Source organism: Ursus americanus, chromosome 11 (genome assembly GCF_024610735.1).
Source record: "Ursus americanus isolate L20-20 chromosome 11, mUrsAme1.1.p, whole genome shotgun sequence".
NCBI lineage: Eukaryota > Metazoa > Chordata > Mammalia > Carnivora > Ursidae > Ursus > Ursus americanus.
In genome coordinates, this window is record NC_142137.1 from 43,064,078 (window position 1) to 43,082,190 (window position 18,113).

At 36.7% G+C, this 18,113-nt stretch overlaps 1 protein-coding gene across 4 annotated transcripts in view; it reads left to right on the forward strand.

The window, feature by feature from the left end:
* Window positions 1-18,113, forward strand: part of LAMA2 (laminin subunit alpha 2) — a 599,838-nt gene that overhangs the window by 324,241 nt on the left and 257,484 nt on the right. For all 4 annotated transcript variants that reach the window (XM_087865477.1, XM_087865478.1, XM_045805578.2 and 1 more), the window contains exons 13-14: window positions 9,388-9,489; window positions 10,912-11,123. In XM_087865477.1, the coding sequence (XP_087721603.1) occupies window positions 9,388-9,489; window positions 10,912-11,123 (314 nt within the window). The remainder of the gene's footprint in view (window positions 1-9,387; window positions 9,490-10,911; window positions 11,124-18,113) is intronic.

Here is an 18,113-nt window from a genome sequence, read left to right on the forward strand (position 1 = left end):
GTGAGGACTTTTATGTGTATTTTCTCATTTCACCCTCAGGAAAAACTTCTGAGGTAGGTGTAATTCAGCTCGTTTTAGGGAAAATTAACAGAGACTCTGAAAGCTTAAATTACTTTCCCAAGGGCCATACAACATTTAAAGGCAGAACCAGAATCCAAAGCCAGGTCTGAAGATTCTCGGGGAATGAGCTTGACCTTTTGTGTGATTTATATCTGATTTCCATGTTAACAGACATGTCAGATAACTAACACAAATCTTTATCTGTTCATTCTGGAAGAAGACACTTGAATATATTTTATTAGCCTGTTGATTCTCCTCTGGGGTGTGACTTAGTTTCCATTGCATCTTTGGGAATCTTTTCTTCTAAAATTCATAACCAGCTTCTACTGCTGTAATAAAGAATCACCTGCAGACTTTATGAATAAGGGAATGAAAAGGAAGAGTGGTAGATCAATTTTGAATCAAATCCAGAACTAGTATTCTGGCATCTGCCTTTGGAGGAAATAAGTTGACTGTTATTTCAAAATAAACCTCTGTTTAAATAATGTAACCCGAATTAATTGAGCTCATTTAAGTATACAGCCCTTCCAGCCGTATTTAGTGTTGTTTAAGCTATAAACATTGAGAATTGCCTATGGGAAAGATAGAAATTCTGTTTCTTACAGAATTCTGTTTATTTGTTCCTGCTTTTTCAATAAGAGGGGAAAGGCTATACAATAACCAATATACTGTCCAAAGTAAAGAATAGCCTATAGGATAAAATACTTAAGCAGGAAGAGAAAGGTTAGCTAAAATTTGTATTCAAATAGAAAATAGCATGATTGATATCTCCTTTTTACAATGTTCTCATAAGTTTTTTTCACCAGAATTTATGCATGTATAAATGTAAATATATATATACATAAATATATATATATTCATTCATATATATATATTCATTTATCTTTTTGTGAAAATAATAAGCCTGTTTCTCTTTAATTTAGTGGAACTTGGATTAAAATGTATGTTGTTATTTTAACCAACATTCATGTTGTATATCATGAGCATGTAGTTTTCTGTTTTCTTGGCAGAGAACTCAAGAAAAAATTAAGCCCCTAGTCAATAAGAAAGTTAAATATATATAAAACCGTAGTTTATGGCTTATTTGATTAGATCAGTGTTTAATTGTGTATTGCATGTATTTTTTTTTGTACTGAATATTTACACATAAATTAATCCAACCCATAGCCAGAGTACTAATGGAACATTCCATCTAAACGCGAGTAAACAGAAGAGAAGCAGCTGTTGCAAAGATCCTGTTTTTGAGTCTGGGCCTGATAACAAAAAAAACAGTTTGGAGAATTTGTCTGCTACCATTTACTTACATCTGTTGAGATGGTATTATTTCAACTCAATACTTATCAGTGCATGTCACAAAGTAACAAGTAGTTCCCCCAGTCGGAAAACATAGAGGAAGCACTAAATCTTAATTTATGTAAGGGGTACTGTAATTCATCATCTTCTATATGATGGTTAGCAAATCTGTTTCTGGGGTGTTTATATTAAGTGTCCCCAAATGGATCTAAGTGTTTGTAGAAAATATGTGAAGTGGGGGGGATAATCTGTTTGTTGTATTTTAAAATTTGATCTGTTTAGTTTTGGGTCTCCTGTTATATAAGGACTGCTAATTGTCTGACTTTCAGTTACAGCCAGAAGCATTCTTACCTGATCAAACCCTTATAATTTCATTTGCTTTGCATCATAACTGAGTATAGAGAAAGTAGAATCAGGCCTCACTTTATTACATGGGAGACAGAAAGTTTATGCTAAATATAAGTTGGCGTTATTTTATTTAATAAAAATTCATATAAGAAGCTCATAACTGGTTTCTCCATTAAGCAGTTAGGGGACTAGGCTCCAGGGACACTGGTCGGTTGGTGTCACACTGAGAGAGTATCTCTGATGGGCTGCCTGCCATAAAACTCTGTCCTTGACACTGTCACATTCATAATTTTCATCCCTACTTTGGATACTTATGAAATTTAGCTGGATACAAAATACAAAGGAATGCAAAATTATCAAGTTGGATGTGGCCACATCTGAAAGGGAAAAAAACAATCAGAAGTAAGAGGATGGAGCTAGTAGGGGCAGGGAAGAGGAGGAGAAAAGGGGGGAGGAGGAGAGGAAGGAAAAAAAGGAGGGGTTGGATAAAAGGAAGAAAGAGGACAGGAAAAATCCAGGCAGAGAGGAAGAAAAGAAGGAAGGGAGGAATGGAGGCAGACAGGCAGGAAAATCCTTAAGATTTTCCTCTTTGTATCTCCTCGACTACATAACGTGGTCTCTTGCCTTAGGAGCCAATGTTTCCAGGATGTGTTGTTTCTGTTTGACACTCACAATTCCTACTCCTTTTTCTGTGCACTAAAGTGATGTCACTTTAAGACAGCCTGTGTAAATTCTGCCTGTTCTCTAATTCAACATCCTCTTATACCCATTCTATTCTAATTATCTAAACTTTGAAGAAGAGAAATATGCTCTTATCTCAATATTATAGATGTACAGAAAAGCATAGCAAAGCATGAAGTTCTGTTTCGATGTTAAAGGAGAACTCCATGTGTGGCGCCTGGGTGGCTCAGTAGTTAAGCGTCTGCCCTCGGCTCAGGGCGTGATCCCAGAGTCCTGGGATTGAGCCCTGCATGGGCTCCCTGCTCTTCTGGGACCCGCCTTCTTCCTCTCCCACTCCCCCTGCTTGTGTTCCCTCTCTCGCTGGCTGTCTCTCTGTCAAATAAATAAATAAAATCTTTAAAAAAAAAAAATAGGAGAACTCCATGAATAGATGTGTCAGTTAACACTTTGGTGGGAGAGATACCTTTTCAGAGTTTAAGGCTATTGAGCTTCAAAATCTAGAAAGATGAGCCATTTGCCATGTTTGTGATGCTAACTTGAAATTAGCATCTGTGTTTCATGTATCCTGCTCCATATTACAAAGTCTTTTCCTCATTTGATTTTTGTATATCCCTCCTGAAATATTTGCTCTGGTAAGCAAAAGTAAATATTAGATTTTACACCCCATTTAATGGAAAAAGAGAGGTGATGTTCTGATATCAGACAACCAAATAATCCAGTCTTATTTTACGAAAGAATTTCCCCCCAAGGATATTGTCCCCATAGATCACCACCCTTCAACCTTCAATTCATATTTCTTGAGATTGGGGGTAGGGGAGGCTACAACACAGATAGCCTGATACTAAATACTGATGTAAAGCTTAGTTTTATGAATTACCTTTAGCCTTTTCCACTCATGAGGGAGAGCTTTCCTGCCTCATTAAATCTTGAACGCGATGTGTGCTGCACGCACACTACATTATTCTGTGTGACATTAGGTTATATATTGCATAGTAACTGTAATGTTACTTGCAAACAAGCTGTTTCTTTCCCCTGAAGGTAGAATTAAAACAGGTACTCGTGGGAAACAGCTACTTGTATGGCTCTTTTCTTAATGGGGTGAATTTAAGGATCAGGAGAGTGAAGGGCTTAGAACTGAACCATCGCTGGGGATGAATGGATGCCACTCCTTTTCCTTGCAGTGCCTCTCAATTTGATACCTGACTCTTCCTGAAGAGAATTTTGCTTACTAGATATGAAGAAAGGTCAAAAACCAAAAACCAACAAACGACAATAACACTAGGTCTTTGGAGACCCTTACGAAATGAACTCTTCTCATTAAATTCACTTTCTCTTTGTATTGAAAGGGAATACAACTTTCATCTCTGGTAAATATAGTCTAATGTATCCAGTAAATGTAAGAATTGCCTCAATGGGAACTGGAATGACACTTACTTCTATCTGTGGAAAACTGCATTTCTCTGGCCAGTAGAATAGTGACAGTTTTGTTCCTCAGAAGCAGGGGAAAATGAAATGTTCCATTGGCAGTACAGGAAGTGCTCCAGTGTTGTCCCCAAAATGGACGAATTTGAAAGTCTCAAAGGCAAAATTAATGAATTGAGTCTACAAAGTCCAGAATTCTGGAAAACTAAAGTTATACACAGTACACGTAACTTAGCAAGGTCGTGGGATGTATTGTTAGAAGGCATTCTCCAGCGTGAATGACAAGACAGTTTATGCAGAGCTCTCCCTGTCCCAGAGTCCTTTAGCTCTCTTATTTGTTGTGGTTGTCACTGAGTCTTTGGGAATATCACTGAAAAACCGTTTTTGCCTCCTCAGTCTTCTGACCAGCGGGACACTAGCCAAGCAGAGAAAAAAAAGAAGCATTTGAATAGAGAGCTGTAGGAGTGAGAATTTCAGCAGGAAAATGAGTTGAAGCAAATCAAAGTAGCAGAATGGGTAGATACAAACAAAGGCTAGGTCAGAAGTTCCAAAACTTCTTCAATTTGTGGTACTCTTACGGTCTCTGTATTTTTTTTTTTCACAGTGTCTCCTAGACCAATTGAAATATGCCATAGTAGTGAGGGCCAAACAACTTAATAAATATTTGCATTTTAACAACTGAGCAACCAATTAAAAAGATCATGCATGTAAGTTTGGGCAATATAATAATTTCTTATTTTCATAAATAACCCCAGTGACTTACTAAAGGGGATTTGTGTGCCTGCTGGGTAATACACAACTTCTCAAACCTAGAAGGAGATTGGAAACTGCTACCTTTAATTCCTGTCTCACATTGATTTTTGTGCATTATGTGGTTTTTATCATAGCATCCACTGAAGACTTCCCTTAACAAAGATACGGCATGGCTGAAAGTGCAAAAACACAGCTCGATGTTTTGAGAATATCCCTGAAAGGAATATAAAGTTTTCTCCTGTTAAAACTGTGAAATACCTCAAGCTAGTCGTTTGTGTGGTGTCCGACAGATACACAGTATTGCTTGTGTGTCCTTTAAACCTTGACCGTATCCCACAGTGTCTTTGTGAGTTTACTGCAGTGCCCTGGGGCACCTCAGCACACAGTTTGTGACTAGGGGGCTAGATAGATCCTAGAGAGGACTGAAACTGCCTAGAAACCTGAGTGATATTATAGATCCCAGGACCACTAGAGGTCCTTCATTAGGGAGGTAACAACACAAGTAATAGTTGGTAAAATTTCCCCCCCAAAATGACTGAGGTCAGAGAATTGAATTCAAATGCTTGGTGAGGACCTAGTAAGTGTGATGTGGTAGTGAAAACAGAAAGTTAGACAAGAAGCATTTCAGTAGAATAAGAATGAGACTAATTTGATATAAATAACACAGTGAAAACAATATTATGTTACACCTATGGTTTCTAATTTGAAATAGAGAAATAAAACCATTGGCCTGACCCAATCATGGAAGTTGGGAATATAATCAAGTTTGTTTTCTGGGAAGATCCAGATAATAAGATTAACTGGGTATGTTGAGTGTTTGAGACATTATTAAACAATCACTCAGTACAGGGCTGTTACAGGCTAAACTGTATCCCGACCCCCAAATTCATATGTTGAAGTCTTAACCTCCAGAATCATAGGATGTGACTATTTGGGAAAGGATTTTTAAAGAGGTACTTAAATTGAAATGAGGTAATTAGGGTCGGTGCAACTCGATATGACTGGTGTCCTTATAAAAAGAAGGAATTGGAACACAGCTGAACACAAAAAGAAGACCATGTGAGGACGCAAGGTAAAGATGGCCATGTACAAGCCAAGAGGAGAGGCTGCAGAAGAAACCAATTCTGCCGATACCTTGCACTCAGATTTCTGTTGTTTAAGCTACCCAGTCTGTGTTATTTTGTTATGGGGGCCTGAGCAAACTAATATAGGGACACAGCACAGGGTAGAAGATACCAATTGAGGAATGAGATATAAACGTAATTAAATCCACCAGAGAGAAATAGAGATTCAATAAGAAAGGGTAACCAAAAGGGAGTAAGAGTCTTGGAGACATCCATACACTGAGTATAGAATAAGAAAGAAAAATGTATCTACAAATGAGACGGTGGTGTGACCAAGGCAGAGGAAGGAGTATCATGGAAGTTTGGGGCAATAGAAGACAAAGGAGTCAAGAATTTTAAGAATGACTACATGCTACATACAGATTAAGAATAAAACTGAATCAAAGGTCCATGAGTGGTTGCTGGGTAGAGTTGATAAATGACCTTTCAAGAAACTCTGTTAATGGAGTACTAAGGGTGAAAGACAGGATGTGGTAGGTAAAATAAGAAAGGTTGGATGAGTAAGAATAAAGCAAATGAGTGTAATGTTGTATTAACAGTGAAACTAATCAATAACCATAGATAATAGCTAGAGGAGACAATAAGATTGGTTGATGATTGGCAATCCTGTGCACGTTGGATTTGATGGAGAGACAGAAGATTGGGCTAATGAAGGGATTATAGGAGAGTGGGAAAGCAAGGACGTGGAAGAGCCAAGTGAAGGTGACATTTGGAATATGGAGTGGGGGATAGACAGAGAAGAGGCAGAGACTTCTTCATCCAAAGCTATAGGAAAGGACAGTTTATACTCTGAATATTCTCACAGATTTTTCCCAAAAATCTCAATATCCCTCAGAAAAGAAGATGATGTCTTAGAGTTGACTCATTACAAAGACTTTCATATAATGGATGTACTTGCTGGGAAAGAAAACTTCTAACCTGTGGGATGGCATCTTAAGAAATCCTTTTTGAAAATTACTTAAATAAGTACTTGACTCAGCTGCAATATAGAAATGGCCATACACCTGTGTGGCACAGTCAGTTAAGCATCTGCCTTCAGCTCAGGACTTAATCCTAGGGTCCTGGGATTGAGTCCTGCATCAGCTCCCTGCTCAGTGGGGAGTCTGCTTCTCCCTCTCCCTCTAATCCTCCCCCCTGCTTGTGCGTGCTCTCTCTCTCTTTCTCTCTTTTGCAAATAAATAAATATCTTTTAAAAAAGAAATGGCCACAAATATATAGCTTTACAGTGAATTAAAAACCCGATGATTCTAATACTATGGAAATGGGTGTTTGTGGCTTGGAGGAAAAAAAACAAAACTGATAACATCATCATATACCTTTTTAAAACGGTCTCTTTCCACATAACTTAGGTAGAAGTAAAATGGATTCACTCATGAAAATTTTTAGATGATTCAAAAACTGGTTCTAACGATACCAAAGTATAGGTATCAAAGATGCATGGAAGAGTTGGGGAAAATTTGCTTTATGAAATGTGAGTGAAAAGTCAAGTTTCCATTTTTATTACTATTATTATCATAAGCCCTCAGAAGAACAGATTGAACTAATTCTACTTCTTAGTTCATGTTTTATGTTATGATTGACCTGCAGAAGGACGCTTTCTTTTTCTATATTTCTTTTTCGTATTTCCATCCTCATTCCTCTCTCATATTATTTTATATGTTATTTGACTTTATAATTATTATGAATAGGTGTGGAAACAACATAAACAAATGAGTAACAAATCAAACATTTTTCTATTTCATCTAAAATCTTAAAAGTTCAGATATTCTGGGGCACCTGGGTATCTCGGTTGAGCATCCGACTCTTGATTTTGGCTCAGGTCATGATCTCAGGGTCATGGGATCGAGTCTTCAGTCTGCCATGCTCAGTGCAGAGTCTGCCTGAGATTCTCTCTCTTCCTCTCCCTCTGCCCCTCCCCTGTGCACATGCATGCATGCTCTTGTGGTCTGTCTCTCTCTCAATAAATAAATCTTAAAAAAAGAAAAAGCGTGGATATTCAAATTATACTCGCTTTGACTCTTATGACCAAAATAGGCATTACCTTTCATTCTGAGTTCCTCACATTTATGTAATTTTTAAATTAAGAAATTATGAATTAAAATTGTTTTTTTTTCCTTTTTTTAGGGAAACATAGAAAGAAAGAAAGAAAGAAAGTCCAACTTTTAAATGATCAAAATATATTTGGAAGCTTAAAAGTTTTGCAACATTAGAGATCTAATATAGAGATCTATATCCTGGTGTTTTTCCCAATCTCCATCCCTAGGTCCTACTAAATATTTTTATAAATGTAGAAAATTCTAAATACTTCAGTCTTTGAAATATATAAAGCATTCTTTCCTGCTGCCTGTCTAGACTCTTCTTATTGAGAAAATGGTCTGGCTGATTTTGAACAAGTATGCAAGGTAATATTTAGGATGCTTATCTTAATAGAACCAAAACCCTTTTACAGAGATTCACCTTTCATTACTCATACTAATGCCAAGTGCTATAGTCCAGGCAGATATTTATTATTTTATATATGAAAAGACATGAGAGGAGGGCTATTTTTCAGTGGAACAGGGGAATAAAAGTTTTCTGAATCCTAGTTCCTCACAGAGCTCCATGTAATGAGCTCTTAGAAGGCACTGCAGAGCTGCAATTTGAAAACCCTGTTTAATCAGCCATGGCCAGCTATGTGCCATTCCCCATGGAACAACTCTGAGAGGAATCCTGGTTCCTCCTCCTCCACGCAGTGCTTCGCGGGGAATTGCTTTGTGGTCAGGGTCTGCAGGAAGAGGCCACAGAGAGGCAAGGCTGCAAAGCTGGGGCTCTGTTTGTCAGCATGGAGGAAACAGCAGAATACAGATCATCATCTTTGTTTTATGAATGTCTTTATTTACAGTGCCGGAGCGGAATTTTTAAAAAAGGACTGCAGTATTTGCATTGAATCTGTCACTCAGGCTCCAGTGTTGATTCCTGTCCTATAAATGATCTTGCTTTCCCATTTTTTTTCCTTTCTACAAGGTTACTGTCAATGTCAGAAGATGTAAACCTCAAGCATCCATTATACGGGGCTTGGTGTGCATATTGGAAGAAAAGAAGTTTATTTAATGAAAAGGGATAATAACATTCATTCCAACTAAGCATATTTGATTGCACAGGGAAAAGTATGCAATCTTTGGGAGTTTTGATTGAATTGTATCATAATATAACATGTGCTGCCATTCTTTTATTTTGTTCTGACCCACAACATTTCCCAGTTTAGCTTATAGTCTATGTAAAGTCACTGTCAAATGGAGTGATGTCTTTGTTGAAAGTGTTCTGACCAACAGAAAGTGAGTGGCCCTCAGGGATGGGTAGAAATCTCCCAATTTTGACAAAGATCCTTCTCTGCTTGGGAATTGTAAAGCTCAAGCTATAGACGAGGAAAATGACAGGAGGGGTTGTATTTGGTTTCATGGAACTTAACCTATTTCAGCAAGCCTGCAATACTGGGGAAAATAATACATGAATTTATATTTATGTCAGGCTTGCCGCTGATGGGTGAGGTTCGTATAAAGGTTACTGCTAAAGAAATGTCTATCATTCTCACTGTGCACTCTTGCGATTTCTGTTTCTTCCAAATCCTACCCTCTAGAACAATAAAATGATTTTAAAATAATAAGTAAAATATGATTTAATAGCCCATCTCCTGTCTTCTAATGATTGCATATCTCCTCTCTTGTAGCTTACAGCAGCTGGAGGACAACTGACATTTACCATATCATATAATTTCGAAGAAGAAGAAGAAGATACAGAACGTGTATTCCAGATTATGGTTATCTTAGAGGTAGAGTACGGAGGACATCATTTATGTTCAACTGTTTCACATTCTTAACTTATTCCTTACCTGATTGGCTTGACATTAATTTACATATGACTTAGGAATTATTATATCTTGGGAAAATTTTTATGCCCGTCTTATGTTTCACCCTGAGATATATCTAAAAGACAGAGTGTATTCACTAGGTTCCAATGATAAAGGAGACCTTTAGACCAGACTTGGACTTTAAAACAAAAACATACTGATCATATTCCCAAGAATATAAGTATGATGAAAGTGTTTAGGCAAATGCTGATTTACATAGTTTTTTTTTCCATCTCTCCTTGCTTCCAAGTAGATTTTATGGTCTAATTCTTTGCTTATATTAGGCAGAGGCAAGTGAAAAAGGGAACTTGTTTATTTAGGTGTAGTTAATCTTGACTTCAAAAACTCTCAATTTAGATAAGAAAGATAGAGGAGAAACTGCTTTCAGGATTTGAGGGGCCATGGACAATTCCAAAATGCTGGAGGCCTAAAGATATCTTAGAGACCCCCTCCCCTCTTCTCATACTCTTCCTCCAACACTCACACAGCCTCAAAGGCACACACTTGCATGCACATTTGTGATTCCAGATGGGTTGATACTGATTTAGCACCGTGCTTTGTTGTTCTTTTCCTTGAACCTTTCATGCATGTGAATCAATGACAAAATTCTTCTCCTAACATACAGATTTCCAGTATTAGGTGAAGTGATCTGGACGATATGTATTATTACGTATATATGTATGCGTGTGTGTGTCTATGAAACTAGAAGTATGTCTTGGAATTCCTTTGGGATAAAAGGGGTTCTCTAAACAAAATGTTGTGAAGCTCTATATTGCTAGTATAAATGAGCTCGGAGAAGAAGGATAACCTAAATGTCATAGGTCAGTCAGTACATTCCCTAGAAGGATGCATTCTCTTATTGGGAACACTAGACTGCAGAGCTTTCTGGTTTGTTTTTGTTTGTTTTCCCATGGAGAAAGATTCTTTCAAACAAAACTTAATACACTACACTGTGCTGAGTTTTCTTCCCTATTTTTCTATACAACCCACATTCACCACGAAATAATATATATGAAATATGCAGCTATTGGGCACTTGGGTAAAACCAAGGTATTTGTAATCACATGCATGTATGAGTTGTCAAGAATCTATTATTTTAGTCAATGGTGGAAGCAAGGTCATGCATAACAAAGCTTATACTTTGTAATGCACCTGGTTAAGGCTAATAGCTAATTTGCCTTCTCTTACTTTCATATATACACTGAATGAAAGGAAAGCCATCCTGGAATTAAAAAATCTACTGAGGATAATTCACCAAGTGGCAAATCCAAATATGCATACTCTTTACCCTTTTATACCTTCTTTCCACAGTTTTAGCCCTTTGTACTTTCTTTTTTCCTTTAGGGAAATGACTTGAGAATTAGCACGGCCCAAGATGAGGTGTATCTGCAGCCATATGAAGAACATATTCACGTGCTGTCGCTTAAAGAAGAATTGTTTACCATACATGGCACAAATTTCCCTGTCAGTAGAAGAGAGTTGATGACAGTGCTCGCGAATTTGAAGAGAGTCCTCATGCAGATCACACACAGCCTTGGGATGAATGCCATCTTCAGGTAAACTCAAGAACTGCACCCCCCGGTGTTCGCACGCTTCCTTTCGTGCAAACGTGCAGGCGGCAGAAGAGTGATTTGAAGATCTGTAGGTTTCCTTCAGATAGTAGATAAGGATGGAGCACTAGTTTTCTGAAAAGCGTTTCTATTAAAACTTTAAAATCTAAATACCCGGAAGGCATGTGTCTTAGCCCCTTTCTAGTATTGATGACTCCTTCACAGTTTGGCCAGAGCGTGTGATAAAAAATGACCCTTAATCTGAGGAATTCTATAGTGGAAAATAAAATCTCCATTATGATGACTCAGAGAGTGGGAAACTAAAGAGGTGTGATTCCAGCGTTGTCATCTTGAGAAGGTAGTGTGCCAAGTATTTTCTTCTATTAATTAATTAACGTGTATCTAACTTGATAGTATATAGTTTGTAATAAGAAATCTAAGCACCTTCCTCTAAATAACCACAAGTCTCTTTATAAAAGACTAGAATGGCTGTGTGATGTAAAGCAAAGTATGAGCTTTGGAGCCAACCTAACTAGGAATTCAGTGAGCTCAATTGCTTATTTTATGTGTGAGTTTGGGCACGTGATTGGTCCTTGTGGAAACTTGGTTTCTTCAAGTGTAAAGTGAAGATTATAGTGTCTAACTTTCAGGGTCGTTGTGAAAATTGTATGTGATAATTATGGAAAGTGCTCATTAACTAGAATTGGTTGTTTTCCTTTTTTTTCTTTAAAGAGGGAACTTTTGACTGGAACTGAACATGCTCATATCCGACTGACTGTAGGCTGCTGCTGTGCTTTTCATTTTAAAAACAGTGATGTATTTGTCCAAGGAAATGTAAACTTCAACTGTCTGAATGAGCTTTTTTTCCCCTTCTGCTTTTCTGCTCTAGTGATATACACAAGACAGCATGGCAGCTTCCCCCTCTAACCGAGATTAAGTTAGATGATGAATCATGACCCCAAACTGACAACATGACATAATCAGAATCAAAAGCAATGTTTCCAATACCGGTTTATCTAACAGGAGGGTTTTGTTTTTGGTTTTGGTTTTTTTAATGCTGATGCTCCCCCACCCCCATCGTTTGCTCATGCTGCCTAGTTTGTCTTTCACTTATCCCATTTCAACTAAGTGTAATCATCATTACCATCTCCCAAAGGAGGGGACTGCAGATTCATAAACAGAACTATTGTCAAACAGTGTACCTCTTTTGCATAGGCAATTCTGCTGGAAGCTGGGTTAAAATGCCATGAAGATGTGAAGCAGCACTTAGGAATTAATTATGTTTTCTCCCATTTAGTAAATAGAGATTGTCGTGATGTTTAAGCAGTACAGAGAGATGAGTCCTCTGGCTTTCTATGTGAATGACAACGAAATTGACAAAAAGTGGCTAGGGGGCTTATTTATTTTTGTCAGCCTTGCTTCTCAGAATAGTTAATCCAAAGGCATTTCCTCCTGATTTATGTCAGATAACTTCAGTGTTACCTATCAAAATCATCAGTTTCATTTGAAGCGTTCCGAAGTGTTCCCCTATATGAGTGACATGTTAGAGCTAATCCAAGGAGGGGGCTGCTTTCTGCATCCTACGTTACCTAAAGCACTGTTGTTCTAGAAGGAAAAGCCAATGTCAGATTTGAAACTCCTACCCGTTTCAGGTAAGCAGAAAGTCAGCATAAATCCCGACTCCGTGAACTTGTAATATTTTATTTATCTCTGATCTATAAGTGGATTGAATCATATTTGTAAAACATCACTTGAATTGATTTCAACTTGTCTTGCACAGTAGGCTCTGACCTGGCATCCAGTTTGTGTGTAAGCACCAGTAAATTGAAGCTATCTCCACAAACAGTGGTGTTTTAGTTGTATTTAAGGAAGATGTACTTCCGGGGTAGTTCTCAGCACGTGGACTTGGCTTCTTCCAGCTGTGTGGTTAGATGCAGATGAATAGCTGAAGAACTAGCCTGCAGGTCAGGATTTTGACTTCTGTTTTCAATTCAGCTATTTAATAGTTGTAAACATAAGTGTAGCTTTGACCTCTTTGAATTTCAATCACCTCGACTGTGAAATACAGAGGAGGACAATTGCCTTGCCAACTTCAAAAGGTCAGCATGAGAATAGAATTAGAGGGCTGCAAAAGCATTTTGCTAATGGCAAATAGGCACACAAATCTGGAAACATTTCTAGCCGACCTTAGTCACTGCAAGCAATAACATTTTCTCCAAGTAACATGAAGACTTTGGAGACCTGGAGGATAAAGCACATAGTGATAGTTCAAAATGGGGACAATTTTTGCTGTCATTCTTTTCCAGAATGCTGAGAGGCTTATACAATAAAATTAATTGATTTCTTTCTCATTGCCCTCATTGGTAAGATGAAGGAAAAAAAACAGAAAAATTTTATCTTTCTTTTAGAAATAGAAATCAGCTTAACCAAATCATACATCTTTCTCCTCTAAATTCTCTAAACGCTAGCTTTAGTAGCACCCTTGATATTTAACTCAAGGAGACTGCTCAGCTTTTCTTAAATATCTATTAGGTATAAACTCTGCATTTTTTTTCTTTTACCTTATGGCAGATGTTAGTTTAATTCATCAAATTTCTAATCCCCTCCTTTTTAATTTTATTTTATTATTCATTTACTTTTAAAATCTTCACTGAAGTATAGTTGACATCTATTATCATCAGTTTCAAGTGTATGACAGTGATTTGACAATTATATACATTACAAAATGCTCACCTTGGTGAGTGTAGTTACCATCTCTCACCATACAAAGTTATTACAATAATATTGACTATATTCCTGATGCTGTACTTTTCATCCCCATGACTTATTTATTTTATAACTGGAATTTTGTACCTCTTAATTCCCTTTACTTATTTTGCCTATCCCTACTTCCCTCCACTCTGGCTACCACCTATTTTTTTCTCTGTATTTATGAGCTGGTTTCCATCTTTGTTGTTGTTGTTTGCTTGTTCATTTGTCCCTTTGCTTTGTATTGCAGATTCCACATATAAGTGAAATTATAAGGTATTTATCTTTCTCTGTCTGACTTATTTCTCTTAGCATAATGCCCTCTAGTGTTTTCCATGCTGTTACAAATGGCAGATCTCATTCTTTGTTATGGCTGACTAATATTCCATTGTTTATCTACCACATCTTCTTTATCCATTCATCTCTTTTTAGAGATGTAGATTGTTTGCATATATTGACTGTTGTAAATAATGCTGTAATAATCATAGGGTACATATATCTTTTTAAATTAGTGTTTTTGTTTTCCTTGGGTACATACCCAGATCCAAGCTCCTTTTTTGTAATGTTACATTTCCCTAACCTCTGCGGGTAGATGTGGTCATATGACTTGTTTTGGCCAATGATATGTGAGCGGAAGTGATTCCCCCTGTACTCCCCCGCTCCACACACACAAAAGAAAAGCATTGAATTGTCAGTATGAGACTCTGGAGCTTATCCACCTACAAGAGATTCTGGAGCTTATTACCTACAGGGTAAAAATACCCTGAAATATTGACAGCACATAGAAGTCAGCTGCCCTAAATAGTCACTTTTACATGAGTAAACTTTTTACAGGATTCTACATGAGTAAACTTTTTTCCTCTTAAGTAACTAAGAATTTGGAGTTGTTACCACAGCATAACAGATCCCGCATCATGACTTCATCGTGATACACCCCATATGTCTTTACTGCTTGAAAATGAATTCAGAATCATTTCAAGGCAAGATATGTTCATATGGCTTTTTAGAGTAAATGTGTGTCGGGAGTTTGTACCAAAAATATTACACATAATTTATGTAATAAATAATCTAGAAAAACCCTTGTAAATAAAGGAGTCTCTTGATGGTTATAGTAATAGTGTTGATAGATGCATAGTATGCGTCCTTCTTTTGAAATTAATGATACAGATAACCGTATTTTGAAGAAATTTTATCAGTAAAGCCTTTTTTAAAAAAACTTATGCAACTCACTAGGCATTGGGCTCTTGGTAAGGGGTTTAAACCCACCTGTGTTTCCTTCCTATTGTCTTTGAGTACCTGCCAAATCAATTCTGTAAATATTGGATTCACTTAGTCTGCCAGCATCTACTGAGTGCCTTTTATACACATCTTTCTAAGTCTCAGTCTCCTCTTCTGTATAATGGTGGAAGCAATCTCTAACTTTCAAGATTGAAGGCTAGGTGAGAAAATGATGTACCAAAAAACACCTGACATGCTATCTTACAATATGTTGGGAGACAATGTAGGGTCACAAGATGATCATTGGTTTTGGAGTCATGCTTGGGATTGAATCTGTGCTGCACTGTTTGCTAACTGCATTATATCGGACACAGAGCTTCTCTGAGTCTCAGGTTCTTCATTTGTAAATGTGGACAATAACATGATTACCACGTTGCATTCACTCATAGGTAAATGAGATGTCTGTCAAACCCCATTATAATACACAGATGATAGCAGACACTCAGCAAGCAGTAATTATTATGATGTGGTAGTTCTAGGCTAAGCAAAAAGGATACAGTGATAGATAAATGATCACTGAATTAAAAAAAGGCATACTCCAGGATGGGAGGCAGACATGTGCATTTACGGTAGTATAATAGTGCATTAGAAATGTGCACAGTACAGACTGGTGGAGCTAAGAAGGAAGAGATGAATTATCATATTAGCATTTAATATAAATTTTGTGAATGGCTTCAGTGGTATCCTATTCTGTCAGTTATTTCCCTTACTTGATGGGGAATTAAAAATGATTGTAGGAAATGTGTAGTTCTTGTTCAGGTGACCCACTCAGACATTGCCTGGGTTACTAAATGATTCTTTGCCTTTTTAGGAGTGGAGTAACATTTGTCAGTTCCCCCTGAGTGGTACTTGATGGAACTTCCATGAGGTAGAGACTATGGGAAGTTCAGAGTCATCATCTTATGTTTTGACAGAAATGAAATAGAACAAAGCACCTGAAACAGCAATAAAATCTTTATCTCCGGTGGCTAACCCAAAGTAACATTTGTTTAATTAAGTAGAATTAAATGGATACCTTCAATAGAAAAAAGATAGGGAAAAAATATTTAAAAGAGTTTTATGATCAAAGTTCTTATTGTTTCAAAGAATAATTTATTTTGTATGTTATTGTTATTATTTTAGTAAAGCTTAACCTATCTAACTCTGGTGGAAATAGAATGAAACAAAAATATCGAGAACAGTCTTTAAGTCAGTACCAGGACAACGCTTCTGATATGATTCTAATATTTTCAGTACAAGCTTATATAATTATGTCTTTGCTCTTCATCATCTTGTCCACATTTCCAAGTCATAAGAATAAGGCGAAATAGCCAGCTAAAGCGTGTGACTTAGTTGACAAATCTTTGATAGTTCATGCACTTCTAAACTTTAGTACCTTATTACTACGAGCATTATGTATTTAAATGAATGCAGCCTGGTATCAAGAAAAGAACATGCCCATATTAAAGGGGAAAAAAAAACTGCAGCCTTCTTTATGAGTAACACTTAAAACTGTTAAACACATTAAAATCCCATTTACCAACAGCAGAACCTGATGAACATTGGGTCTGCTCAGTGAATGCTAATGTGGGATATTGCTGGGAAAGATGTTTGAATGTTGAAATTTCTCATAGCTCAAAATGGTTACACAGATTAAGGAGAGGAACATCTGTTGTTCAAAAGACAAATGAAATTTGGCAATTCATTGAAAATATTTTTGTTTTTGTTTCATTATATTTTAAGTTGTTCCTTAAAGCGGTCAATTACTCATTTTTCTATTTTGAAACATTCCAATACTCAATTTTATATTGAAAATCCTGGGACTATATACACAATTGACCAGCCTACTGTTTTGTAAACTGTGGCAGTCCTTTATGTGATAATAAACTAGTATAGCAATCCTGAAATCATCTAATTCTGAAATTAAAGTGATCAGAAATCTAAGTGAATCTTGTGACAGTCCATTAATTGCAGGCAATAAGATGTCACAGTTCATTCAGATGAGTTCTTACCTCTGACCCCAAGTTCTGACTCTTAATATTTTTCAATTTATTTATTTATTTATTTATTTATTGACAGATCAAACAAGTAATTTGTCTTCTACAATTTCAGTACAAGCTTATATAATTATGTCTTTCAGTACAAGCTTATCTGACTTTATTTATCTGGACTGTAGATACTAGTTTAGTGTGTCATTTGTTTGGGAGTATGTTAGTCAGTGTTTATAATATAACTACATTCCATTCACCTATTCATTTACCTATCCATTCATCTGTTCTTGCATGTATGTTTGTGATGTAGTCTTGTATCCATTCATTCATCTATCCATCTATCCACTATCCATCTATCCATTCATCCATCCAACAAAAATGTATTGAGCATGTATTGAAATGATCTGGCTAGGTATGTAGATGACACAGCAGGGTCTTTGTGAGAAGTAGCTCATAAGCTCATGTCAACACAGGCAAGTACTCTCCTTAGTAACTCAAACCCTATGTTGTGGTGTATTCATACAATAGAATATTACTCAACCATAAAAAGGAATGATATACTGATACATACTACAACATGGATGAACTTTGAAAACATTATACTAACAGAAGCCAGACGCAAAAGGTCATGTATTGTATGATTCCATTTATATGAAATATCCAGAATTATCCGTGATAAATCCATGGAGACAGAAAGCAGACTCATGGCTTACCAGGGGCTGGGAGAAAGGGCAGAATAGGAAGTGACTACTTAATAGGTATAGGGTATTCCCATAGGCTGATGAAAATACTCAGAACCAAATAAAGGTTGTAGTTGCACAACACTGTGAATGTACTAAACACGTTGAAGTGGTTAATTTTATGTTATATGAATTTCACCGCAATGGAAAAAAAAAAAAAAGAATTGCCAGTGATGCTTCTTATACAAGTTTATTTGGTGAGGGAAAAAATGACCATTTAGAGATTTTCCTAAAAATCTCTATGTAACCTGAACACAGTA